Source organism: Erpetoichthys calabaricus, chromosome 17 (genome assembly GCF_900747795.2).
Source record: "Erpetoichthys calabaricus chromosome 17, fErpCal1.3, whole genome shotgun sequence".
In the NCBI taxonomy this organism is placed as follows: domain Eukaryota; kingdom Metazoa; phylum Chordata; class Cladistia; order Polypteriformes; family Polypteridae; genus Erpetoichthys; species Erpetoichthys calabaricus.
The window spans coordinates 8788140-8816113 of NC_041410.2; the positions used below are offsets into that span (position 1 = coordinate 8788140).

The 27974-nt window shown below is 42.7% G+C and overlaps 1 protein-coding gene and 1 long non-coding RNA gene across 5 annotated transcripts in view; one reads left to right on the forward strand and one right to left on the reverse strand.

Annotated features, from left to right (window-relative positions):
• The window catches only part of LOC114642358 (CD209 antigen-like), a 31035-nt gene extending 7860 nt beyond the window's left edge, over positions 1-23175 (forward strand). Inside the window, exons 2-9 of one of the 4 annotated variants that reach the window (XM_028791279.2) lie at positions 2821-2931; positions 5713-5775; positions 7699-7773; positions 8023-8094; positions 9961-10041; positions 12508-12665; positions 13646-13752; positions 22537-23175. In XM_028791279.2, the coding sequence (XP_028647112.1) occupies positions 2821-2931; positions 5713-5775; positions 7699-7773; positions 8023-8094; positions 9961-10041; positions 12508-12665; positions 13646-13752; positions 22537-22702 (833 nt within the window). In that variant the 3' untranslated portion in view covers positions 22703-23175. Of the gene's footprint in view, positions 1-2820; positions 2932-5712; positions 5776-7698; positions 7774-8022; positions 8095-9960; positions 10042-12507; positions 12666-13645; positions 14237-22536 lie in introns of those variants that run through there. The other 3 variants (XM_051920715.1, XM_051920716.1, XM_051920717.1) reach the window with 3 other exon arrangements.
• On the reverse strand, positions 2502-27287 carry LOC114642359 (uncharacterized). Its single transcript, XR_003714501.2, has 3 exons — positions 27144-27287; positions 2839-2962; positions 2502-2636 (listed from the first exon to the last, which is right to left on the reverse strand). It is a non-coding gene; the product is annotated as an uncharacterized LOC114642359 (long non-coding RNA).
• Between the last annotated feature and the right edge of the window lie 687 nt (positions 27288-27974).

Consider the following 27974-nt stretch of genomic DNA (forward strand, 5'->3'; position numbering starts at 1 on the left):
CCTGCATGTCTTTGGACTGTGGGAGGAAACCCACGCAGACACGGGGAGAACATGCAAACTCCATGGGAAGCGAACCTGGGTCTCCTAACTGCGAGGCAGCAGCGCACTGTGCCGCCGGTTTATTCCATTTGTTGGAATTCAAATGTTTTTCAGCCGTTATTTGGCGAGTTTTTCAGTGTTTTTTAAGTAGTTTCCCAGCATTTTCAAAGAAGCGCTTGACGTGGAGAAATCTTTAGAAAAAAGGAGCAAAGTCTTCAGAAAAGCGGTCATAATTTAGACTTTATTGCACAGAAAACAATTGCAGAGCACATAAAGCCTGGCTCCATGACTTCATGAACTGAGATGGACTTTATGTGCTCTGCAATTGTTTTCTGTGCTGTGCAGTGAAGTCTAAATTCTGATCGCCTTTCCGAAGACTCTGCTCGTTTTTTCTGAAGATTTCTCCACAACACGCTTTGCAGGGAAAATCAGTTTGACATTTTGTAGCAGTGTGACGTGTTGTCGTGTTGTCAGCTGAGATTGTATCCCCAGAATGTCTTCTGTGACTTTAGTGCTTTTAATCCTGCATGGTGACCAGCGTGCCCTGTGTTGGCTGGGATTGGCTCCAGCAGACCCCCGTGACCCTGTGTTTGGATTCAGCGGGTTGGGAAATGGATGGATAGATGGATGTTACATATGCATTATTTTCACTTTTACTTTAAAACTTTTGGAAAAACAATACTTGTCCTTTATTTCTGGTCCCGGGCGTGGTTACATCTCTTTCTCGCAGGACGTATAATGCTGCTCGCGTTGTGAAGAGAGAGGGGAGGGCTGAACGCACGCTAAGGAGAAGCCGTCGGATCAGCTGCTGTCTTTCTGCTGCTGCTGGCGAGCTGCGTGTTCTGTTTGTCACGCTGTGCGTCGATCATTTAAAAGCCTGTACAGCAGCTGTCCTTTTGCCACTTTGCGTCTCTGCCACTCGCATTGTTAATAGGGGGTCGGGGGGGTTTGGCTGAACGCACGCTAAGGAGAAGATCATCTGCTGGCAAGCTGCGTCTTCTTCTTGTCGCTTGTCGTCGTTTTAAGAGCTGGGAGCACATGAAGTGTGTCTGCCAAAAGCGTTCCAACAACTGCTAGGTTAGATGTCCATGAACTTCTTTTAAATGTTGTCTCACTGCCTGGTCTCACGGGACGTCAAATTGTCTCTCGCGGGATGTCAAATTGTCTGCCGAGAAGATCACATCTCGTCTCCCTAGTCTCCCTCCCAGGATTTTTTTTTTATAATAGAGACATATTAAAATTTTGTACACCAGTAACAATACATTACTAATGATATAACACAGAGAAGACCACTATGACAGTACTCTAAAGAGCTCCTAAACATAGTTTTAAATATTTTGACTGTTTACGCAAATTATATGATTTATTCGTTTCAAAGTCTATAAGAATATGTGGTATTAATCGTAACTGAGTGCAGCATATCATTTATTCTTCTTCGTCTTCTTCCTTAGCATTTCCCATTTTTATTTGGGGTCAACCTTCTGATTACCAGTGTAGACCCTTAACCACTACTCCGTTGAGTGCAGCATATAACTATTCATCCATCCATTATCCTAACTACAGGGTCACGGGGGTCTGCTGGAGCCAATCCCAACCAGCACATGGCGCAAGGCAACACACAAACCCCGGGCAGGGTGCCAGCCCACCGCAGGGCACACACTAAGCACACACCAAGCACCTAACCTTCACGTCTTTGGACTGTGGGAGGAAACCCACGCAGACACAGGAAGAACATGCAAACTCCATGCAGGGAGGACCCGGGAAGGTAACCCAGGTCTCCTAACTGCGTGGCAGCAGCGCTACCCACTGCGCCACCGTGCCGCCCAGCATATAACTAATGTATTAAAAAGTGCCGTCTCATGAATGGCCAACGCAGATATAAAATGTATACTTTAAAATACAAAATGTTAAGATTTTTTGTTCAATTTGATTCTAATATATGACACCAAAACAACTGCTTCAGATGCAGAACTGGGAGACCTCCATAGTTTAGAAGTTTAGTAAATGCTGAATATACATTTGAGTGCAGGAACTAAAGGGAATTGAAGTCGTCGCAAAACAGGGGAAGGGGGTCGTCAATGTATGGGCCTCATAGTGTCTGAAGTGAGCTTCAAACTGTCCTGTCTGCAGCAGGACACGTCTCCCTACTTGCAGGGCTGGATGCAGGTTGACGTCACACCCTTGATGGAGCGATTGCAGGTTAAGGGCCTTGCTCAAGGGGTCCGATGGAGTTGAATCACGTTCTGGCATTTAAAGGATCTGATTGCCAGTGCAGATCCCTATCCTCAGAGCCACCACTCTGCCTACTTTTAATTGAGTATTTGATTAACAAATTCATTCATTAATCTCTAGTCATCCTGATGCAGTCCAGAAACAGGAGTGCTGCTTTCAAAAGAAGTGAACCTAAGCAGGTTGCTCTGCTGCAAATACCTTGAAATGGTTTTCGGTCGGTCCAATGTCCGAGTCTCCATGTATAGGTATGGCGTTTCTTTGCCTACTCCGATGTCCTCCTCTTTCTAAACAAACGTGGCAGTCGAAAGGTGTCCAAAGAAGTCCTTCCTTGTGTCCTTCTTTGATGCTCTACAGGCTTTGGAGAACTGCAAATCATTAATGGAAACACTCATCCATCATATTACATTATTGACCATACAATAAGAACATTGGAAACAGTGACAGACTTGATAATGATTGTGTTATCGTTTAGGGGGGAAATATCTATTAATCTACTTTATAACAGATATGGATTATGAGTACAACACTTCCATTTTGTCCCTTTGTCAGAAAGAAGCAAACGAATACCTCTGTCAGAGAGACGCTCGTGGTGTTTGACTGTCTTCGTCCTTCTGCTCTTCATCCTTTCCCTAGCACTTCTCATCACGTCTTTTCACAAGAGTAAGTAAACTCGGCACGTCGTTCTTTTGTTCTATAACAGAAAAGAATCACAGTGTTTGCCAGATTAATAGTTTTATAATGTCGGATTTTAAAATGTATTTTTTATAACGGAAAGGTGAATGAGTGCCTGCAGCTTTTCCAGTTGTACAGTTTTATAAACTGCTCAAAAAAATGAAAGGAACCCTTTTTAATTTGAGTATCGCATCAAGTCAATGACACTTGTGGGCTATTGATCTGCTCAGTTAAATAGCAGAGGGGCTTGTTCATCAGTTTCAGCTGCTTTGGTGCACCAGAGGGGCAACACTGAGATGACCCCCAAAACAGGAATGAATGGTTTAACAGCTGGAGGGAGGCCACTGACATTTTTCCCTCCTCATCTGTTGTGTCATTCGTTTTGCATTTGGCTACGGTCAGTGTCACTACTGGTAGCACGAGGCCAAACCTGGACCCTACAGAGCTGGCACAGGTAGTCTAAGTTCTCCAGGATGGCACATCAATACGTGTCATTGCCAGAAGGTTTGCTGTGTCTCCCAGTACAGTCTCAAGGGCATGGAGGAGATTCCAGGAGACTAGCAGTTCCTCTAGGAGAGCTGGACTGGGGGGGCATAGAAGGTCCTTAACCCATCAGCAGGACCCACCAGTATCTGCTCCTTTGCCAGAGCCTACAAAATGACCTCCAGCAGCCCGGCCACTGGTGTGAATGTCTGTGACCAAAGTAAAAAATTCATGTGGGTGGCCTGAGGGCCCGACATCCTCTAGTGGGCTCTGTGGTCACTGCCTGCCTGGCACCACGGAGCTTGATTGGCATTTGCCACAGAATACCAGAATTGGCAGGTCCACCACTGGCGGGCGTCCTGTGCTTTCCACAGATGAGAGCAGGTTCACCCTGAGCACATGTGACAGACGTGAAAGGGTTTGGAGAAGCCTTGGAGAACGTTCTGCTGCCTGTAACATTGTTCAGCATGACCGGTTTGGTGGTGAGTCAGTGATGGTCAGTCTGGGGAGGCATATCCATGGGGGGACACACAGACCTCTACAGGCTAGACAACGGTAGGCACCTTGACTGCCATTAGGTATTGGGATGAAATCCTTGGACCCATTGTCAGACTCTATGCTGGTTCCTCCTGGTGCACGACAATGCCCGGCCTCATGTGGCGAGATGTTGACTGAACCAACCCCAAACACCACGCTCACTCGCCTGACCTCAATCCAATAGAACACCTCTGGATGGGACATTATGTTTCGCTCCATCCGACGCCTCAGCCTGTCCAGGAGCTCAGTGATGCCCTGGTCCAGATCTGGGAGGAGATCCCGCCAGGACACCATCTGCCATCTCATTAGGAGCATTGGGGGGTGGGCATACAAAACTACTGAGTACCATTTGGAGTTGCTGCAATGACATTTCGGCAAAATGGACTCGCCTGCCTGCCTGCCTGCCACATCATCATTTGTTCCCTTTGATTTTCGGGGGTGTTTTTCGGTTGATCCTTTTCGTTTCCATCCTTTCGTTCCTCACACATCACCATCTCAGTCCATAGCAGTAGAGAGAGCCAGCAGAATTTTTTTCCCATTGAAATCTGTTGTGTTTTCTAAGTGTTCCTTTCATTTTTTTTGAGCAATATATATATATTATATATATACTTTTTATATGTTTATATATATATATGGAAGAGAAGGTCTGTGGTACGGTTTGCATATTTGCAGCTGGAGATCCACAAAGGAAGAAAAAATGAATCATGTATCATAAAGTAGTTTTTATTCTTGAGCTTTCAACCCCTGCCAGGGGTCTTCATCAGAGGATAATGCTTAGACTTACAAGAATCAAAGGCAATATATAGCAACACATTACGTGGAGGGGGTGGGGGGGGGGGTTCTTGCCCAGCGGTATACATAGGACAAACTTCAAAAAGAATCGCAACACGTATACAGGAACATCGCAACGCCGTCAGAAGAAAGGACACTTTCATTGATCTATACGCATACTAAATCAACAGGACATACATTTAACTGGGACAATGTACAAGTCAAATTTAAGGCCGGGCGGCACGGTGGCGCAGTGGGTAGCGCTGTTGCCTCGCAGTTGGGAGATCTGGAGACCTGGGTTCGCTTCCCAGGTCCTCCCTGCGTGGAGTTTGCATGTTCTCCCCGTGTCTGCGTGGGTTTCCTCCGGGCGCTCCGGTTTCCTCCCATAGTCCAAAGACTTGCAGGTTAGGTGGATTGGCGATTCTAAATTGGCCCTAGTGTGTGCTTGGTGTGTGTCCTGCGGTGGGTTGGCACCCTGCCCGGGATTGGTTCCTGCCTTGTGCCCTGTGTTGGCTGGGATTGGCTCCAGCAGACCCCCGTGACCCTGTGTTCGGATTCAGCGGGTTGGAAAATGGATAGATGGATGGAATTTAAGGCCAGTACTAAAAGTGCCAGAGAGTTGGCCGAATCTTGGCTATCAAATGAGAACACCATCAACAGACACTTGGACATAAACCCAGCATATGCAAACTTAAGAAGAACATGTTCATAATAAATAAACTGTACACCCAATACCCCCCCCCCCCCCTTCACACTGAATTAGCCACCCCCCCACGTAATTTTTTACTATATATTGCCTTTGATTCTTGTAAGTCTAAGCATTATCCTCTGATGAAGACCCTTGGCAGGGGTTGAAAGCTCAGGGATAAAAACGACTTTATGATACGTGATTCATTTTTTCTTCCTTTGTGGATCTCCAGCTGCAAATATATATATATATATACTGTATATATATTTTAAAGAAATTGTTTCTTGTAGTTTCTAGTGCAAAACATGAACAAAAGAGACTGAAGGACAAACTGGTAGAGTATGAAGCACTGGGTAAGTTTTTTTCTTTGTGCCACTTGCTAACCTTACATTTTTGTGTGTTTTTTGTTTTATTGTGCTTTCCTCTGACTACAGCCTTAGAGCTCAAGCAAAGGTTTACTGTAGCGCAAGGGTGGGTAATGTCCATCCTGGGGGGCCGCGGTGGCTGCAGGTTTTCCTTCCAACCCAGTTGTTTAATTAGAAACCAATCTTTGCCAGTCTCAGACCCTATTTAATTTCATGGCTTGTTAATATGCAATGTTGTGTTCTTATATCGTAGAGTTTGTTCCTTTCCAAGGAAAACAAAAAAATGATTTGAAGCCTAAAACGGTTAATTTTCAGTCTGTCACATTTTTCTCTAAAGTGTTTTATTAAACCAAATAGTGCAGGATGAACACACACAGGTGTCAATGGAAACAAGTCAGATGGAGAACTGCTGGCTCCTTTGTCATTTGCATCTTATGGCTAATAAGGAGTGTGAGACGCTAGGGGTCTCTGTTGCCCCTTTAAACTCAACAGACAGATGCACAGGACACAGGTTAAAAGCACCAAGAAGTATTTTTAATTCTTTTCTTCTCCAAATAGTGCTCCCCAAGCCCCACAGCCACAGTGAACAGGCAAGTAATCGCAATACACAAATCTCAGTAATACTTATAACTCTCTCCGCCACACCTCCCAGTAAGCTCTGTCTCACACCCCCCAACTCCGGCTTGCTTGCTGGGTTCCCACTCTGCCACCCCCTGGTCTGGCTGGGAATGACTTTCTTTTGAGCACTTTAGCTGCCTCCGATGCACACGTGTGTGACAACTGACCACTGACCTCAGACCTCAGCAGGCTGTAAACAGTGACAGCTGACACATTAGAACAATCGAGATGAGAACAGGCCATTCAGCCCAACAAAGCTCGCCAGTCCTATCCACTTATTTCTTCCAAAAAAACATCAAGTCGAGTTTTGAAAGTCCCCAATGTCTTACTTTCTGTCTACCACACTGCTTGGTCGCTTATTCCCAGTGTCTATCATTCTCTGTGTAAAGAAAAACTTCCTAATGTTTGTGCGAAATTCACCCTCAGCAAGTTTCGAACTGTGTCCCCGTGTTGTTGATGAACTCATTTTAAAGTCACTGTCTCGATCCACAGGACTGATTCCCTTCATAATTTTAAACACCTCAATCATGTCACCTCTTAATCTTCTTTTTCTTAAACTGTAAAGGCTCAGCTCTTGTAATCTTCCCTCATAACTCATCCCCTGTAGCCCTGAATCAACCTCATTGCTCTTCTCTGGACTTTCTCTTGTGCTGTTATGTCCTTTTTGTAGCCCAAAACTGCACCCAGGACTAACCAGGGTGTTATAAAGCATTAATTGGACTTGTAGTCCACACATCAGGTCTCCTCTTCATCTCCTTTTTCTTAAACTGAGAAGGTTCAGATCTTCTAATCTTTCCTCACAACTCATCAGACCTCCCATTGTGTATTCAGACCTCACATTTTGACTTCCTACGTGTCATACTTTACATTTACTGACATTCAATTTCACCCCCTGTAGCCCTGAATCAGCCTTGTCGCTCTTCACTGGACTTTCTCTTGTGCTGTTATGTCCTTTTTGTAGACCAAAACCGCACCTAGTACTCCAGATGAGGCCTCACCAGCGTGTTATAAAGCTTGAGCAGAACCTGCTGTGACTTGTACTGCACACATCAAGGCGTTATATAACCTGACATTCTGTTAGCCTTCTTAATGGCCTCTGAACACTGTCGGGAAGTCGATAGCTTATAGTCCACTGTGACTCCTAAATCCTTCTCATAAGGTGGACTCTCGATTTTCCGACCGCCCATTGTGTATTCAAACCTCACATTTTTACTTCCTATGTGTGATACTTTACATTTACTGACACGTCTGGTAGGTGACCCTGTCCGTGACTCTTTCTCTGTTTGTCTTTAGTGAGGAAGCTCCAAGGCAGCATCAATAAGACTAGAGGACAAGTCATCAGCAAGCTAAGTGAGCTTGAAGTGAACAGTAAGTGTCTGACTGTGGATGTTCCTACACGTGAAGTGTGGCTTTGTAAGTTCCCAAAGTTACGTGTGCTGCCATTACGGTGTGCCTCACGCTGTTGTATAGCTAGTCAATACCCGTCATGTAACTGAGGTTGACACGAATGAGTTCTGTCACTTTTATTGATTTATTTATCATTGAATCTGCTACACTCAAAGTTCACAAATCAGGTTCTGATCGTTACTATCATGGCACCTTTTATTTTTATTTCAGTCACAGATATTATAAAAAACAGCAGTCACTTTCAGAATGCAATCCAGATGAGATTTGAACAATCCCAGAAAAGTAAGTGAGCCCTCATCAGCACGTGCCTGAATGCCCTGTGAGGTCATTCAATTTAAAATGTAAAACTTATAAATGTACAATAAATGAAAAGTCGCCTAATAAATCACATCTGTGTGCAGTTTGCAGATTCTTCCTGTGTCTGCTTCGATATTCCTTCTGGTACTCCTGGATTTCTCCCACATCCACAAAGATGGATAACTGGTGATGAGGGATGGCCGGCCAAATATTCCGGTCCACATCTCCAGGCTGCTAGATGGAGTCCTCCCAGCAGCATGGAAGGTCCCCAAATTCCAGCAGGTCATTATGGACATTGTACTTTTTATAAACAACCCTGCTGGATACCGTGGGGACCACCAGGAGCCACTGTAGGGAGACTTACATAGTGCTACGTGCCCTATAACCCGGAAGTGCGTCATGATTACATGACTTGAAGGAAAGACGTGCTTCCGGGTTGAAGAAAAGGACTTTTAATCTGACCCGGAAGTGATGAGCACTTATGGATTGTTGGGCTGGAACCACGTCTGGGTCAGGGGATATAAAAGGACTCTGGGAAAGCCCAGACGCTGAGCTGAGCGGGGTGGAAGGGTGGCAACGCGTCTGGGAGAGGAGGATTGGTTATTGTATTGATTATTGATTTATATGAGTAGTGTGGAGTGGAGGGTGCTTTGTGCACATTATTATTATAAAATAAATAATAACTGGAATTTTACCTGGTGTTTGGAGTGGTACCTGAGGGTTCAAGGGAGCACTAGCGCCCCCTACTGCGACACTGGTTAGGTGAAGTGACAGCTCAGGCCCAAAAGCTCTCCTGGCTTGAAGGCCAACTTTCCTGGCAGTGGGTTTCTTTCCGTAAAAGTGGCCACAGCCCTCAGGATGGCTTTGGTAGTGATGTCTTCATTGGTGAGGTTGTTCGGACCCATGTCGGGGGATTCTCAGTTGGGGAGGAAGGCAAACGCCCACCCAATGAACAGAATCAGCAGCCCAGAATGGAGATGCATGTTCTTCTGCCCGTGGCTGTCGTTCTGCTCCTCTCTACCTTTAATAAATACGAGTGTCTTGGCACAAGGAAATGTTATGTCATACATCTGGGCTTGGTTTGGTTCTATTGCCAAAAGGTGCCACCCACTGCCAACCAAGAAAGAAAGAAAGAAACAAACAAAGACAGAACAATGTACTTTTCAATTGTGTAATTTGTCTGTGGAGCTCCAATTACGAGTACCTGAAGCTTCTCACTCTTCCACATGCAGTTTTGTGTGTCGCTCGTCCTTCTAAATGAGTTTTCAATGTCTTCTTCTATTTGAGTCCACGGTATATAAAGTGTTAACGTTTGAGGGAGCATTTATATCTATAATATAGTGCCTTTCACGCTATCTATCTAACTGGCCGCAGTGTGGGTTAGTGGGCCCTGAAATGGACTGGCGCTCTGCCCCAGTGCTTCTGGGATAAGCAGCTCTGTATCCCCCATGCCAACCCTGAATTACATTACGCAGGTTTGAGAACCTTATTTTTATGTAATAAATTCACTTTAATCAATCGATAAGAGAATTCCTCCCCTACCCACTCAGCAAAATGGTGTCAAAAATCACGTCAATCAGTTATAAGACCCTCAGACAGGGGTGGTGGTCAATGAAGAGAATGTGGAGAGGGTTAATACTGAAGAGACAAAGGGTGCTGTAAGCTTGAGCGTCGTGCCACTGCAGACAGATGTGATTTATACTTTCAAAATAGTGTGTGCCCTGTTCATCTCGGGCATCGCCTAAAATGGGGGGGCTTGATAGCAGCTGAAATGGAAAAGCCTTCTGATTAATTGAACTACAACTCTGAATGAGGAATGAACACAGAAACTAACCATTGACTTTCCTGCAGACATCACGGAGCTCCTTAACAAGTCGACTGAGGCGTGGGCAGCCCTCCAAAGTGTCTTTTCCAATCAAGCAAACAGCTCAGGTGAGAACAGTTATAATTGAATACCTTTTATATTTACAGTACAATTGATGATACTCAATTTTGGACTTCCAGGGAGAGAGTGGGGTGGTACCTGGGCTGTGGCCCTATCTTGGATTAACATTTCAGGAAGAGACCCTAATGTAGCTATAGGGATTGATGTGTGATCACACTTTCTAGATTCAACTGGCATGGTGGCGCAGTGGTTAGCACAGTGTGACGGTGCTCCTAGCTCCCTCTTCCTGTTTCAGGACCCTGACACTGACACATCGATAACATAACTGGATGAGCGGGCAGATGGGGACAAATCATAATTGGAGCAAAAGGATGATGTAAAAGTGTCCCATGCTTTTATTAACAAAAATAAAAACAAATGTTCCCCAATAAAGTGCAGTGTACAAAAAACAGTCCATAAATAAATAATCCTTAAGAAACAGGTGACAAGTGAAGGGTAAAATCCCTAATAAATAAATCCTGTAAAACAAAGTTAAAATACTGGCTGGGAGTTGTCCTTTTAAGAAAAACCCGGTGCCTGTTCAAAACTGGCAGCTCCCCGGTTTATCCCATGCAGGCCTTGCAACAGGGGAGTCGCCCTACCCGCAGGTGCAGCTGACCTTCAACTGGCCTGGCAGCTTTCTATCCCAGGCTACGTACAGGTTCCCTCGCTGGACCGAGAATTGGGTCCCCAATGACAAAGGCGGTCACACTGGAGGTCTCCCTCCCAAGCCTTCTCAACCTCAGCGGAGAACTGTCTATAATCCTGGTCACTTGCACTCCTCTGAAATGGTCAGCAGGAGTGACCCAATGCATCCGCCAAACAGTCTTTCAGGGCTCTCATCCCAGCTGCCTGCCTTTTCTGACCAGCGAGCCTGCTTGGTCGCTTGTGCTTGTTGTTGTTGTTCTTCTTCTTGTGCTTCTTTTCTTCTTCCACTTCTTGTGCTTGTTCTTCTTCTTGTGCTTGTTCTTCTTCTTGAGCTTCTTATTGTACTTCTTCTTCTTCTTTTTCTTATTGTACTTGTTCTTCTTCTTCTTCTTTTTCTTATTGTACTTGTTCTTCTTCTTCTTATTATTGTACTTGTTCTTCTTCTTCTTGTACTTGTTCTTGTTCTTCTTCTTATTGTACTTGTTCTTCTTCTTCTTGTACTTGTTCTTGTTCTTCTTCTTATTGTACTTGTTCTTCTTTTTCTTATTGTACTTGTTGTTCTTCTTCTTCTTCTTATTGTACTTGTTCTTCTTCTTCTTCTTGTACTTCTTCTTCTTCTTCTTATTGTACTTCTTCTTATTATTATTTTTGTACTTCTTCTTCTTCTTCTTCTTCTTGTGCTTGTGCTTCTTCTTCTTCTTGTGCTTGTGTTGTTCTTAACCCCCATCATTGTTTCTTCCCTCTCAATCTCCTGTGCTGGCCCGTATTTATACGGCTCAGTGGGTGCAGCGTCCCAATCACGCACTGTAGGAAGCTGATGAAGCAAATGAGAATGATCGCACCCTCACGTGTAGGTGCATCTCGCCCCAACTACCTCATCAACTCCCAACAATCGTTCAAGCTCGCCATGGAGACTGACACGGCCAAACAGATTACTTATTAAAACTTGGCCACACGTTCGAAGCTGCGGACCCGCTATATCACACATAGATGCAGCATCCTTGGCTGGAATTCTGTGCCTAGTGGAGTTTTTACATTCTGCCCTTTTCTGGGTGGTTTTCCCTCTCACATTCCCAAAAAATGTCAGGCTGAGTTAACTTACAGCTTGAACTCATCCCCGTGTGGATGTGTGCGTGAATAAACTCGGCAGCAGACTGGCAACTTGTCCAGAGCTGTTGTTTTTTTCTTTGCCTTGTGACCTCTGCTCTTGACTTTTGTAACTCTAAATTAGATTAAGCAGGTCTGACAATGTTATGTTCTTTCTAATTGTGCAGACCTGGCGGAGTGCTGTCATGGGTGAGTTCACATGAAACATCTTACTGTAGCTCACAGATGCTTAGAGCACTGGCAGGGTTTCCTCACCTCGTACCTGTAACTGACCCAACTTGATTCCCTTTTATTGTGTGCTTACCAACCTGATGTAGCAGCCAGTAGCCGGTAGAAGTAAAACTGAAATGTGATTATGAGTTTCATTATATCTCAAAAATACTATTAAATCTGGAATTAGGAGGGAGGTTGAAGCAGAGGGAAAGAATGAAGTAGCGAAGAGTGATAACCACACTTCACTTTATCACAGTAAGACCTCGTTTGGCCTCCCCAGTAGCCTTTACTGGATTAATCGGGTTTGAGGATGACGTGATATGACATGATCTTTAAAACTCTTAAATGGTGAAGGCCTGGAAAAGACAAAGTCGAAGCTTCAGATTGCCTGCTTAACCAGAGTGTTGCTAAGACAGACATTGTGGTATGATGTACATGAAGGCTGCTTTAAGACGATTACGAAAGGAGGTACGGTGACTAAAAGATGGATTTTTCATTTTTCTCAGCAGGGTACTCCTATCATTTCTGCCCACAAGGATGGCACAGGGAATTTACAGACAGCTGTTACTATTTGTCAACTCACCAAAGAAACTGGAACAGCTCCAAAATGTATTGTGAGTCTCAACAAGCGCACCTCGTCATCATTGAAGACCGGAAAGAACAGGTACTGCTTGCAAAGAGAAAAGATGGTACCATGGTCCGTGGGGGCAAAGGTCAGTACTGCTGCCTCACAGCTAGAGAGTCCTGGGTTCAAGTTTCAGCTCAGGTCCTACCTATGAGGGGTTTCCTCCATATTCTATGGACATTCAGGATAAGTTGTTTGGGATCTGTAAATTGACCCGGGGAGTAGGAGTGAGAATGCCCTGAGATGGACTGGAGCTTCATCCTCAGTGCGACGTTGCTCCATGGATTTAGTATTGGATGGAGTGATGGAAGGATGTTCAGTATTTAATGTCATTCCCTGTGATAGTGTTCACTGTGGAAGGTGCTACTGGGATAGTGAAGTGATGAATGATCTTAATATTTCATAATATAATTCTTTACATTTATGTAGCACTTTTCTCCTTACTCAAAGCGCTTTACATCAGGAGTGTGGAGCCACTTCAGCCACCATCATTATGAAGAATCCACCTGGATGATGTAACGGCAGCCATTATCATGTCACTACACTCACCGCACATGAGCTGTTAGGTGGTAAAGTGGTAAGAGAGATAGCCAATTAGAGATAGGGGATAATCAGGGGGGCAGAAAGACCAGGCCCTGGTGGGCAATTTATCCAGGACATCGGGATAAACCCTGCTCTTTACGAAGGATGTCCACAAAGAGTCAGGACCTCGGTTTTATATATGATCTGAAGGACGGCGCCATTTTAATAGCACAGTCACCCGTCACTGTACTGGGGCTTTAGGATCCACACACAGACCACAGGGTAAGTGCCTCCTGCAGGCCTCGCCAACACAAAAAGAAAAAAGAGAAGCTTCTAATGGCAAACCTATCTCTAAATTCTCTCAGAATAAACCAGCATGTGTGTGTGTGCTGCCATTAAATGGCCATCATGGCAGGCCTAAAGGGCATGTCCTCTGCTCCAATGCCATCAGTGAGATGAACGGACATCAATGTATATCTTTTTTTTTGTATTTTTAGGACTTTATTTACAAATGGGTCAGCAACAAAGAAGTCTGGCTTGGATTTAATGATCTGGAGACAGAAGGCACCTGGGTCTGGGTCGATGGTCTCCCTCGAAATGAAGTGTAAGTGAGAACAGGACCACCTAACTGGCTGGTTTCTTGTGTTTTCTCTACTGATTGTCTTGGTTGACGTCAAGTCTAGAGGGCCTAGCTAAAGACTTCTGGGAGTGACATCTGACCCTGCTTATGGGCAGTCCAGGGAATGTCTTTAAGTTTCAGTCTTTTGGATGCCATTAGTTGAGCCTTCGACTGATTCAGGCCACCAAAATAGTTGAAGTGAGGACTTGCAAATGTGAGGAATAAACTCGGGGCCTTGTTTTTGGAGTTTTTCTAAGAGAACTTCTCTGTCCAGGACCTTATGATGGCACATTTTATTTGTTCATGGTCTTCTAGCACTATCCTTATGCCTCCCTTAATGGAAGAAAAAATGAAATATAGAAAAACTGACAAAAATGAAATTTCAAAAAAAAAAGCAAAGAGAAAACACCCAAATCCCTTACAAAAATAACACATATGTACAATATATTTAAAAAAATATACTACTTCCTATATGAATATATTTTATAATATATTATAATATACTGAAATGTATTACTAGGGTGTTGTACCGTGTTAGCCATTATGAATGTAGAGAAAAACCAAGCAAAATGACACCTTTTATTGGCTAACTAGAAAGATTACAATATGCAAGCTTTCGAGGCAACTCAGGCCCCTTCTTCAGGCAAGATGTAATACAGAAACTGAAGTTTCCTATGTTTATATACACACTCTAGGACAAGAAACAGCATTGGTAAATCTTTAAATGAGAGATACAAAATCTCTCATTTAAAGATTTACCAATGCTGTTTCTTGTCCTAGAGTGTGTATATAAACATAGGAAACTTCAGTTTCTGTATTACATCTTGCCTGAAGAAGGGGCCTGAGTTGCCTCGAAAGCTTGCATATTGTAATCTTTCTAGTTAGCCAATAAAAGGTGTCATTTTGCTTGGCTTTTCTCTGAAATGTATTGTAAATTATGTAAATTATTGTCATTTTTGAATATTGCAACATATTTTCCACAATATAAAAATATATTTCCTAATACATTTTAAAACCTAAATAATAATTTATTATAAAATAATACAAAGGGAGGGCAGCACGGTGGCGCAGTGGGTAGCAGTTGGGAGACCTGGGGACCTGGGTTCGCTTCCCGGGTCCTCCCTGCGTGGAGTTTGCATGTTCTCCCCGTGTCTGCGTGGGTTTCCTCCCACAGTCCAAAGACATGCAGGTTAGGTGGATTGGCGATTCTAAATTGGCCCTAGTGTGTGCTTGGTGTGTTTGTGTGTGTCCTGCGGTGGGTTGGCACCCTGCCCGGGATTGGTTCCTGCCTTGTGCCCTGTGTTGGCTGGGATTGGCTCCAGCAGACCCTCGTGACCCTGTGTTCGGATTCAGCCGGTTGGAAAATGGATGGATGGATAATACAAAGGGAAAATACCCAAATCCCTTACAAAAATGAAACATATGTAAAATATAGAAGAGCTGCTGCCTTGCAGTAAGGAGATCACAGATTTGCATCCATGAAAAAAAAGATCTCTATAAATGTAAAGAATGATTATTATTTAAAGCTATATTGCTACCTATATGAATTTATTTTACAATATATTATAATATACTTTAAGGATAAACATATTATGCTATCCTGCAGTATATTGAAATGTATTGTAAAATATGTTTTGTAAGAAAGGCGCTATATTGCGCCCGACCCGGCACAGACTCACACGGAGGCACGTGTAAAAACACACAAAGACTTTTATTTTTCTTCACCTGTGGGGCACGTCTTCCTCGTGAACCCCACAGGCAATACACAGCCCCAAATCACCAGCACAAAAACTTATAGCACCACCACTCCTCCCGTCAAGCTTTGTCCTCCTCCTCCTGACTCTGGCCCCGGAGTGGTGGTTTCTGGCCCCTTTTATAGCCCGCCCGGAAGTGCTCCAGGTGCTTGATCACCTGTTTCCAGTTGCACTTCCGGGTGGGGCTGAAGACTCATCCAGCCAGGCTCAGGGACCCATGCAGCACCCCCTGGTGGCCACCCCAGATCCCAACAGGGCTGTGGAGAACTCCATCTCCTGTGGAGCCCTGCAGGAAGCTGAGGCTGCCACCAAGAGTCCCTGGGGAGGTATTGAGTAGCCCATGGTAGCTCCCCCGGAACATACATTGAAGGGGGGCGTCCCAGCCAGGCATGGGACCTGGCTGTCCGCCACAGTATGTATTTGTGTATATTTGAATATTGCTATATTTTCCAAAATATAAAAATATATTTCATAATATATTTTAAAAACTAGGAATAATATATTATATAACAGTAGAAAGAGAAAATCCTCAAATACCTTACAAAGATGAAATATGTTTTTATTTTTAACTATATTACTATCTATATGAATATATATTACAATATCTCATAAAATACTTTAAGGATAAATATATTATGCTATCTTGAAATACACTGAAATGTATTGTAAAATACTGCGGTGGGCTGGCGCCCTGCCCAGGGTTTGTTTCCTGTCTTGTGCCCTGTGTTGGCTGGGATTGGCTCCAGCAGACCCCCCGTGACCCTGTGTTCGGATTCAGCGGGTTGGAAAATGGATGGATAGATGGATTTTAATACCTTCTAAAATGTATTATATATTATTCCTCATTTTTAAAATATATTACAAAATATAATTTTATATTTTGGAAAATATATTAAAAATGTCAGTTTATATTTTGTAATATATTTTAAAAACTAGGAATAATATATAATACATTTTAGAAGGTATTAAAATCCATCTATCCATCCATTTTCCAACCCGCTGAATCCGAACACAGGGTCACGGGGGTCTGCTGGAGCCAATCCCAGCCAACACAGGGCGCAAGGCAGGAATCAGTCCCGGGCAGGGTGCCAACCCACCGCAGAGCTATTAAAATTTATTTCTTAAATATACTGTAAATTGTAGGTATAATATTCTGTACAAAATATTTCAGAGTTTATATTTCAAGGTACTTGTCATTTTTGTATACTATAGTATATTTTTAAAATCCATTAGCCAGGTCCTTGACAATAGCATCCAATAGATTTACATTTAAAGACATTCCAGGCCAAGTCACACCGTGACACCACAAATTCTAAACGTATTATTAGCCGAGTACAAGTAAGTAATAAGGCAGTAATTTGCAGCCCACATTGGCTGACATGTCTACCTACCTGAACTATTTTTACTGAGTTCAAAGTAAACTGAAATCTTTGGGACGACTGTCTTTAGGTTAGGTTTAGGAGAAAGCGGAGTTCACATAAGCTCTGATCACACTACTGTAATGTTGAGTTAGATGCTTTCAGTCTTATGGGTGCTCCGAATGCACTGGCCATCAATACTAATTTGTTTTGGACTGACATTTCCACCTCACCTGATTTTTTTGTTGTAACTAAAAGCTGTTTAGTTTTGTTGTAGGGCCCTCATCCAAGCTTGCTCCCTCTTATACTTCATGACTGTGTCTTCCTATTTTTAATCCTAGAAATTTGATTCTGTTCATCTGGACAAAGTTTTTAAGTGGGAGAAATATTTCGAGACTTATCCAAGTCTCTTCCTCACTCTCAATTGACTGCAGGTTTCTCCAACCTTATAAACAGTACCTTTGCTTAATCACAGAGACTAGCACCATTGACAAAGGGCCAGTTGATCAGTGATATGCAAATTGTCCACTGATTAGTAGACGTGTGAACCATTCATAGAGGGTTGAGGAATGGCTGCAATCACAGCATTGTAAGATGGCGACAGATGTACCCTTAGGCCCCCTCCTCTGTTCAGAGATGGTCGTTCCTTTTTCATGTAAATGGCCTCCTTGATTCCTCTCTCAAACCAGCGCTCCTCCCTGTCCAGGATGTGCGCCTCTTCATCTTTAAAGGAGTGACCACTATCCTGTAGATGTAAATAGACTGCGGAGTCCTGGCCTGACGAGGAAGCTCTTCTGTGTTGTGACATGCGCTTAGCCAGTGGCTGCTTGGTTTCCCCGATGTACAATTCACGGCACTCCTCCTGGCACTTAACTGCGTAAACTATGTTACTCTGTTTGTGCCGTGGGACCCGATCCTTGGGATGGACCAATCTTTGGCGTAGCGTGTTTTGGGGTTTGAAAGCCACTGAGACCTGGTGTTTCGAGAAAATGCGCCTCAGCTGTTCCAATACTCCTGACACATACGGGATCACTAAGGGTTTTCGCTTAGGCAGTGGATGTCCTTCCTCTCTCACGAATCGCTTGGAGCGTTCTTTAGGTGTCCTCCCTGCTTTGACAAAGGACCAGCTGGGATATCCACATTTACTCAGGGCCTTTTTGACGTGGTGTTCTTCTGCTTCCCTGGCCTCTGAGTCTGTGGGAATGGTGTTAGCTCTGTGTTGTAGAGTCCTAATGACACCTAGTTTGTGCTCTAGTGGATGGTGAGAGTCAAACCTTAGATACTGGTCCGTATGTATGGGTTTACGGTACACATCCACTTTCAAATGTCCCCCGTTGACGATGGAAATTTCACAGTCTAAGAAGGCTAGCTTGTTATTTTTCATATCCTCTCTGGTGAACTTGATGTGTTCCTATTTTTAACCTATTTAATGCAATGATTGGTTTGCCCCAGGATGTGGCCTCCCAATCCTGTCCCATCTTTTACCTTTCCTGCTTCTCTTATTTTCCTTCGGATACATTTATCTAGTGTACTAGTCCACTGTTCTCCTATCCTAAGTTTTTCCATCCCTTTCCCCATTTCCCGTTTACCTAATTATATCTTCTATCACTGTCAGTATTTCTATTCTAATTCCCAAGCATCAGTTAGGTTTCCTCCTAATAATCTTTGGACATATGCTACCGTTTTATTTAATTTACTTTTGTTTATTTGGTTTTTACTCTAATATTTACTTTAGAAGGAGGCTTGTACTGGGTTGCGGCTTCCAAAAGCTGTCCTGCCAGGTCAGGCCTGTGCTCCAACCTTGATCCGTTTCCCTTTGTACTTACCATCCTTCTATTATGTTTTATCTATGTTTTTTTATTTTACCTTTTTATTTTACTTCACATCGTTTTACGCGCATTTTTTTGCTATTAATGGGGTTACAGTTGCTTCCCCTGTCCGTACATTATTCTAGTTAGATTTTTGAGTGACAGTTGGCTGTTCTTTTTATCTTATCTCCTGCAACTTTCTAGGTAATCTGTTTTTTTAGATTATATGTTTTATTTGTTAGACCATTCTTCCTAAGGACTGGCTTCCACTATATTATGCTTTTATTTTTTAACAGAGAACGACTTATACTGGGTTGCGGCTTCCAAAAGCTGTCCTGCCCGGCTTGGTCTGGGTTTCAGCTTTGGTCCGTTTCCCTTTGTGCTCACCATCCTTCTGCTATATTTAATCTGTAGTTTTATTTCCTAGCAGCTTCGATTTAATCTATATACTTTTTTTATTTATATCTTATTAAGAAAATTATTTTAGTTTTAAAATGTGGGGGTTACAGTTGCTCACCCCCTGATCGCAAAGACTGGTTCACACTAGGTTGTGGCTCCAACAGCTATCCTGCCTGAGTTAGCCTGGGGTTAACCTTAGTCCAACTCCCCACGTGTTCCCCCCTTTCTTTGTTACCCTCACTTCTTTATATTAGTTTGTTAATTAATTCTAAGTTCTATCTTTGAACAAAGGATGACTCATACTGGGTTGCGGCTTCCAAAAGCTGTCCTTCCTGGTTTGGCCTGGGTTTCAGCTTTGGTCCGTTTCCCTTTGTACTTTGCCATTACTTTGCTATTTTTTTGTAAGGTTGGTATATTAATTAATCGATTCGGCATTGATTTAGGCATCGGGTTTACAGTTGTTGCCCCATCCTGTGAAGTTAAGATTAGCAATTTTTTGTCTGAGGTTGGTCCTCCTATAATAATATCCCTCATATTAATATTTCTAGTTATTTAGTAATTTAAGATTAAGCGTCCGAGTCAGTGATTTAAGATTAGGCATTAGGGTTACTGTTGCTGCCCCATCCTGTGAGGTTAAGATTAGGATTTTAGTCTGGGATTGGTAATATTATACCTAATTTTAATAATTATTTAATATTTTAAGATTAGGCATCCGAGTTACTAATTTAAGATTAGGCATTGGGGTTACAGTTGCTGCCCCACCCTATGAGGTTAAGGTTAGGATTCTGGTTTGGGACTGGCAATAGTATGTATCATCCAGAATATTAATATTCATAATTTTTAATAATTTAAAGGTATAGGTGTCCGGGTTACTAATTTAAGATTAAGCATTGGGATTACTGTTGGTGGCTCCGAGGCTTAGGGATCTGCACTGGCAATCGGAAAGTTGCCGGTTCGAATCCCGTAAATGCCAATAGGGACTCTGCTCTGTTGGGCCCTTGAGCAAGACCCTTAACCTGCAATCGCTGAGCGCTCTGAGTAGTGAGAAAAGACATACATAAATGCAAAGATTTAATAATAATAATAATTCATTACATTTATATAGCGCTTTTCTCAGTACTCAAAGCGCTATCCACACAGGGAGGAACCGGGAAGCGAACCCACAATCTTCCACAGTTTCCTTACTGCAAAGCAGCAGCACTACCACTGCGCCACCTGTGAGGATTATTATTATTATTATTATTAGCTTTTTCCAGTCGTGAATGTTCTGCCACGGGTCTGGACGGCCAGCATGCTGCATGTCTTATACACAATACATCTGGCAATGTGATTGTTACAATATAATAAGAGAATAATAATAATAATAATAATAAATTTTATTTATATTGCGCTTTATATTTTAACAATCTCAAAGTGCTACAGAGTAAAAAAATAAAATAATAAAACAAGAGAATCTATTTGTACTTTAACAGAATGTCTTTCTAAAAAGATGAGTTTTTAGATTCCTTTTAAACACATCAGTCGACTGTGGGGCTCTCAGGTAGTCAGGGAGGGCGTTCCACAGTCTCGGCGCCACAGATGACAAGGCCCTATCACCCATACTGCGAAGCTTAGTTCTAGGGACTTGGAGAGTGTTAGTGTGTACAGAGCAGAGGGCGCGTGAGGAGGTATAAGGAGTAAGGAGTTCCTGTAAGTAAAGGGGGGCATGTCCATAAATGCACTGATGGGTGAGGAGGGAGACTTTGTACTCAATTCTGAGTGGGACAGGGAGCCAGTGAAGGGTTTTCAGGATTGGGGTGATATGGTCATGCTTTCGCACCCTCATCAGGATCCTGGCAGCGCTATTCTGGATATACTGGAGTCTCTGGATACTCTTGCCGGGAATCCAGATAAAGAGCGCATTACAGTAATCAAGCCTGGAGGAGACAAAGGCATGGACGAGCTTCTCTGCATCTGCCAGGGTGAGAGTTGGGCGGAGTTTATATATATATGTTTCCTTATATTTCAGATATAATCTTAAAATTATGCATTTGAACTACATATATCCATCCATCCATCCATTTTCCAACCCGCTGAATCCGAACACAGGGTCACGGGGGTCTGCTGGAGCCAATCCCAGCCAACACAGGGCACAAGGCAGGAACCAATCCTGGGCAGGGTGCCAACCCACCACAGGACAACTACATATATGTTACAATATATTTAAAGATATATCCACATCATTTTTGGATTTATTGCAAAATATTTCAATTTAGTAAAGGAATTGCTCCAAAAAAACACTAAAAATCATGACACTGGAAGATTCCATTGTGCTTATTAAAAAGGGAAAGAAAAAACGAAAAAGGGGAAAACCCCTCCAGTTAACCGGTGACTGACCGGTGAGTACATGTGCAGATCAGATTTGTGAAGTCTGGTCTGAGCCGAGACCCTCATCACTCCACCACTGAATTCAAACAGAAGTGAGTGAGCAGACTCTTAAACAGTAACCTGAATGGACAGACTGTAATAAGTGTCATTCCTAAAGCAATGCCCAGCAGTACACAGCTGCTTGATGTGAGTGGTGCCTACTGGGCAAGAACAACAACAATATTTATTTCTAGATCACATTTTCATACAAATGATGAAGCTCAATTTGCTTTACAGGATGAAGTAAGACAAAAAAAACCACAAATCATTGCATGTTTAGGGGACATCCAAAGGGCCTATATAAATGCAGTTCCATGACAGACCAGGGGGTGGCGAAGTGCGCTAATTCTCTCCTTTAATTCCTTGCAAACCATTCTCGGGAAATCCCACCCTGTTTTGGGGTAGCCAATGACATCACTTCTGGTTCCGGTCCTGATGACGTCATTTTCCCCCCGTGAGGGTTTAACAGCCGCCATCTTAAAGATGATACTCAGTTCTGTTTTGGACTCCGTTGTATGAACATGTCTTTGTCTTTTGACAGATTTTGAAGCTGGGAAATATTATACGGGTGGCTGCCCCAAACCTTTCCAATGTCTCTTGGCTATTTTTGTGACAACGTATAAAAAATAAAATTACTCGATATTAATTAACATAGAATAAAAGTAAGGTCCGATGGCCAGGGAGGACAGAAAAAAACAAACAAAAAAAAAACTCTGGACGGCTGGAGGAAAAAACAAAATCTGCAGGGGTTCCAAGGCCACAAGACCACCTGACCAGCCCCCTCTAGGCATTGTGCCTAACATAAATGATCTCAATCAGTCCTCAGGGTCCTCAAGAAGAGCCTTAGGACATATTAACTAGACATTTACTTACTACAAGTGGGCATTGACCCTTGCACTGCTTCTGCAGGCTAAGGGTTTGATTTTACTAAAGATTACTTGGGCTGTGTGGGCAATGCAGGGTCTTTTTGGGGTTGGTGGGCTGGCATGACCAGTGGATGATATTACCATTCATGTGATACTTCTGGACTTTTTTTCTTTTCAGAATGTTCTGGAATGAAGGGGAACCAAATAACAATGAAGGGAAGGAAGACTGTGGCAGCATGTGGCCCAAATCTGCCACTTGGAATGACTTGCCATGCACATTGCAAAAGGACTTTGTGTGTGAAAAGAAGGCTGCTGCTTTCAGTTGTGCTTTTCAAAATGTGTAACATGGTGCACCAGTGCCCAATGGCATGATGGCCGCTTGGAAAAGAAGATCTCATTTGCCTTATTTTTTTTTTTACTTTGTCTTTTTGAATGTCTGAATTGTACACTTTGCTTTTTTTTTTTTAAATCATTTTGTACCCTCTGTAGATCACAATACAATGACCACTAAGGGGTGTCTCGGACATAACTTTTCCAGGTCTTTTTTTATTCATTTTATGCCTTTACAATAAGGGCTTCATCTTCCTAACTATAAGAACAAGCATACACACTCAGTTCTTTTTATTTCTATTGCTACTCCTTTTCCTCCTCCACCCCTCAAAAGTGACCTTTGTCCTTCTCCTCTCCCAACATGACCTCTCCTGGCAGGGGCAGATGGCTTCTTTTTTTAAGCCTGACCCAGAAGTACTTCTAACGTATCATTGATGTAGCCTGGAAGAACTTGTGGGTCAGGCTGGACTGCCACCTGACAGCAGACCATGCCCCCAGCAGCCCCATCCAGTTATACCCAAGGACCTTAACAGGACTGTCAATCAGAGCTACAGTAATCCCTCGCTATATCGCGCTTCCACTTTCGCGGCTTCACTCTATCGCAAATTTTTTATGTAAGCATATCTAAATATATAACGTGGATTTTTCGCTGCTTCGCGGGTTTCTGCGGACATTGGGTCTTTTTACTTCTGGTACTTGCTTCCTCAGTTGGTTTGCCCAGTTGATTTCATACAAGGGACACTATTGGTGGATTGCTGAGAAGCTACCCAATCAGAGCACGCAGTCAAGTTCCTGTGTGCTGATTGGCTCAGCGACGGAGCACAGAATTTGATTCCGCTGCGTTAACCACGAAGTCTCGTCTCGCTCATTCAGCATCAATGTGCTCCTGCTACTGCTTCAGGGGCCGTGTCCAAGCGCCAACGGAAGATACTAACAATTTCCGAAAAGGTAAAAGTTTTGGATATGTTGAAGGAAGGGAACAGCTACACCGCTGCAGGACACCATTACAGCATCAATGAGTCCACGATTCTTTTTATTTAAAAAGGAGGAAAAGAATAGAAGATCTACGGCCGCAGTGTCCTTTAACCAGGGCGCAAAACGAGTTGCAAGTGGACGTGATAAGGCAGCAGTCTGGATGGAATCTACTTTAGGGATTTGGATTGAAGAGTACTGGAAGAAGAACAATGACGGTACAACACAGTCGCCTGAAGAGGCTCCTTTAGAAGAGCTGTAACGCTCTCCTTTGTTGTGCAGTAAAATTAAACTCATCGTTATCAGACAAGTCATCGTGTCATTGTTGGTGAGTAACCATAATTAATTATCTACATACAGTATTTATTACATGTACATAGTTTAGTGTCACTGTACACACATTTTACTGTATACAATTTTTCTTGCATTGTACGTATTTATTGCTGGTGGCCTGTCTGTCGTAATGGCTGTAACATATGTGATATCAGAGACGCTCGATATCTTTAAAATAATATTTAGGTTTTACTGTACATAAACAGTGTGTTTACATTCATAATTTCAATTAATCTTACCTAATATCTAAGAGAATACAAAGGGTTTATGCTGTATAATTGTGCGGGAAATGTTTATAAGAGAGTGTGGGAGAGTTTATAAGGGCTTCAAATATATAAAAATAAACATATGGTTTTTACTTTGCGGATTTTCACCTTTCGCAGGGGGTTCTGGAACGCAACCCCCGCGATGAAGGATGGATTACTGTACACCTCTAGGATGCCAGTCTGAGCCTGCCTTCTATGACGTCTCTCTCTATATATAAAATCCAACATCTGTCTGTCTGCCTGTCTGTCCTCGTTTCACAAGAGAACTACTTAACGGATTTAGATTGGGTTTTTTTTCTAGAACTAGGGGGCTCTGCCCCCTACTCGCTTCGCTCACCTGCCCCCGGGTTCGGTTTACCGGATACACAATTTAAAGAGATTGTTATTTTCATGGGAATTGTTACCTATGCATTATTTTCACTTTAACTTTAAAAACTTTTGTAAAAACAATAGTTGCCCTTTATTTTCCAGCCCTGTGCGTGGTTACATCTCTTTCTTGCAAGACATATAACACCGCTCGCGTTGTGAAGGGGTCGGCTGAACGCACGCTAAGGATATGCCGTCGGATCATCTGCTGGCTTTGTGCTGCTGGCGAGTTGCCTGTTCTGCTTGTCGCTTGTCGTTGTTTTAAGAGCTGGGAGCACATGATGCGTGTCTGCTAACAGCAATCCAACAACTGCTAGGTTAGATGTCTGTGGACATGTTTTAAATGATGGCTCACTGCCTTGTCTCACGTGATGTTGTAAAAACAGTAATTGTCACTCATTTCCGGCCCCGGGCGTGGTTACATCTCTTTCTCACAGGACGTATAACGCTGCTGGCGTTGTGAAGGGCGAGGGGCTTAATGCAAGCTAAGGAATAGCAGTTGGATCATCTGCTGGCTTGCTGCTGCTGGCGAGCTGTGTTTTCTGCGCTGTGCGTCAATCATTTAAAAGCCCGTACAGCAGCTGTCCATTTGCCACTTCACGTCTCTGCCACTCACGTTGTGAAGGGGGGGGGTTTGGCTTGAACACATGCCAAGGAGAAGCGGTCGGATCATCTGCTGGCTTGCTGCTGTTGGCGAGCTGTGTTTTCTGCGCTGCGCGTCGATCATTTAAAAGCCCGTACAGCAGCTGTCCATTTGCCACTTCACGTCTCTGCCACACGCTAAGGAGAAGCAGTCGGATCATCTGCTGGCTTTCTGCTGCTGGCAAGTTGCCTGTTCTGCTTGTCACTTGTCGTTGTTTTAAGACCTGGGAGCACATGAAGCGTGTCTGCCAACAGCAATCCAACAACTGCTTGGTTAGATGTCCGTGGACGTGTTTTAAATGATGGCTCACTGCCTTGTCTCGCGTGACGTTGTAAAAACAATAATTGTCATTTATTTCCGCCCCCGAATGTGGTTAAATCTCTTTCTTGCAGGACGTATAACGCTGCTGGCGTTGTGAATAGGGGGGGGGGGGGAGAAGGGGGGTCCATCAATCATTTTAAAGCCTGTACAGCCGCTGTCCTTTTTGCCACTTTGTGTCTTTGCTGCTCGCGTTGTGATCGCTTCTCCGTGATCATAAATATACACCTGACCGAATTGTGTTTTCTTTGAAATTAAATTTGTCGTTGCTTTAATTGTTGCGAGACCACAGATTCTCATAGCGTACGGTCCATTATTGTGTAAATCTACGTTTTGTGCACTGAATGATGTGAAGGCGAAAAGACTTTGTTTTCTGCTCTTTGCCTTTTATTTCTGACCTCGCTTTGTCCTGCTATTGTTTCCAATTACACCTGGTCCTGATGATTCATTAGCTTATAAAAGCTGATCAGATGTTTAATATGTATATATATATATGTATTTTTTGTGAAATGTTTGTTCTGAATATTTACAGAAAAAACATGTTCAAGGAATGACCAAAAATTAGATTTTTGTGTTGCAAATATTCAGTAATAAATCTAAAAGAGTTTTGCTAGAGCTGGTTCAGTAACATTCACCACCATTAGATCAGTTTAAAAACGTGTTTCATGTTTCATGGCACTGTACAAAATGTAGCACTAATTTTAAAATAAATTTGCTTCCATTGTTTAAAGCAAAACATTGTTGTGGTTTGTTTTATTAAAAATTATTTCACCCTAACAAACAGTGAATTCAACACCATATAAAGAACATATTTAGTTGAGTCCAATTAAGAATTTAAGTTGGCATTACAGTGAATACAATAATGGACAAAGTTTTAATTTGAGTCCATCCATCCATTATCCTACCCACTATATCCTAACTACAGGGTCACGGGGGTCTGCTGGAGCCAATGCCAGCCAACACAGGGCACAAGGCAGGAAACAAACCCCCGGGCAGGGCACCAGCCCACCACAGTTAATTTGAGTTTTTAAAAAAATTTGGTTTGAGCTAAATACATTTTTTTGCTTTTATTCAAGTTTTTGAAAAGGTTAAAACAAACTCAAATGAATTAAGTTTACTCAAATACTTTTTAAAATTTGAAAGAAATCAATTAAATTGCTTGTTACCTTGTGAAGTAATTTATTTAGGTTGATCCAAGAACTTGTAATAAAACATACCTTCAAGAAAGCTGTAGAAACGTTTAATAATTTTTTGTTGTATATTTAAGATTTACACTGCAAAATGCTTGTGTATTTGCACTAGATTTTTAAATAAATGTTAAAAGTACAGCATTGGAATGTGTTATGTTCATAATATTTCTAATAGCATAAAAACAGGTTACGACCAATAAACCATTTTAAATTGTAACAACTTAAAAAATAGATTTATTTCAGTATAAAACAAGTGAATTACACCCAATCACTCTAAATGATTTGCCTCAACTTACAAATTGTGGGTTCAATAAGATTAAAAGAATTATATCGGTTCAGATTGAAAATATTAAGTGTGAATCATTACCTTAATTATTTGAAGTTGAATGGCGGTTATACGTTTTTCAGTGTACACTCCCACTGGGACAGCATACAGACTCGACTCATAGTGCGGCCAGGTTTGAGATTTAAACAGGCAGCAGCAGCAGCAGCACCGTCCACTATCCCTACGTTTACATTTCTCCCTTTACTATTATGGACATGGTGCACAGTATTATGGCCGAGAAGGCAGGTCAATGAACTGAATATCGCCAAATAAATCCAATCTGTTTTCATCACTTTACATTTCTGAGCTAATTCCTTGGCTATGAGACATGCTGATAACCAAATGGCAAAGGGCAAGGCTTGTACCAGTGGAGTTGCCCCAGCTGTTGCTTTCCACCTGTGTGATGTTTAGATGTTCACACAGTTATCAGTCAAGTGCACCAAATTCCTGGCACCAGGTTAGATGGCAGCCCTAACGTGTTTACATTCCTGTTGTGTTTCAGCCATTCGGTGCTTTTGTTTGGAGTTTTTCCGTTGACTGAACATTTGTCCTGACTGTTGGTGACAGGGCGGTGTTGTGATACCTTAAGTGGTTGGTGCTGCTTGCCTCACAGATCCAGAGTCTGAACTTTCTTACAAATCCTAATAATGTATAAGACTCTAAATCAGGGGGTTCCCAAACTTTTTTGCCCCATTCATCCCGTGGACAACTTTTTGGAAGTAAATTTACCCTCGCCCAGTTTTGTTCAGTAAATTGAGTTTATACTTCTACCATAATAAAGTGATCGACAAAGGGGACATTTTTAATAATGATATTTTAAGCTGAAATAACAATAGCAATAGCACATAATAATACTATTTCACTTATATAAAA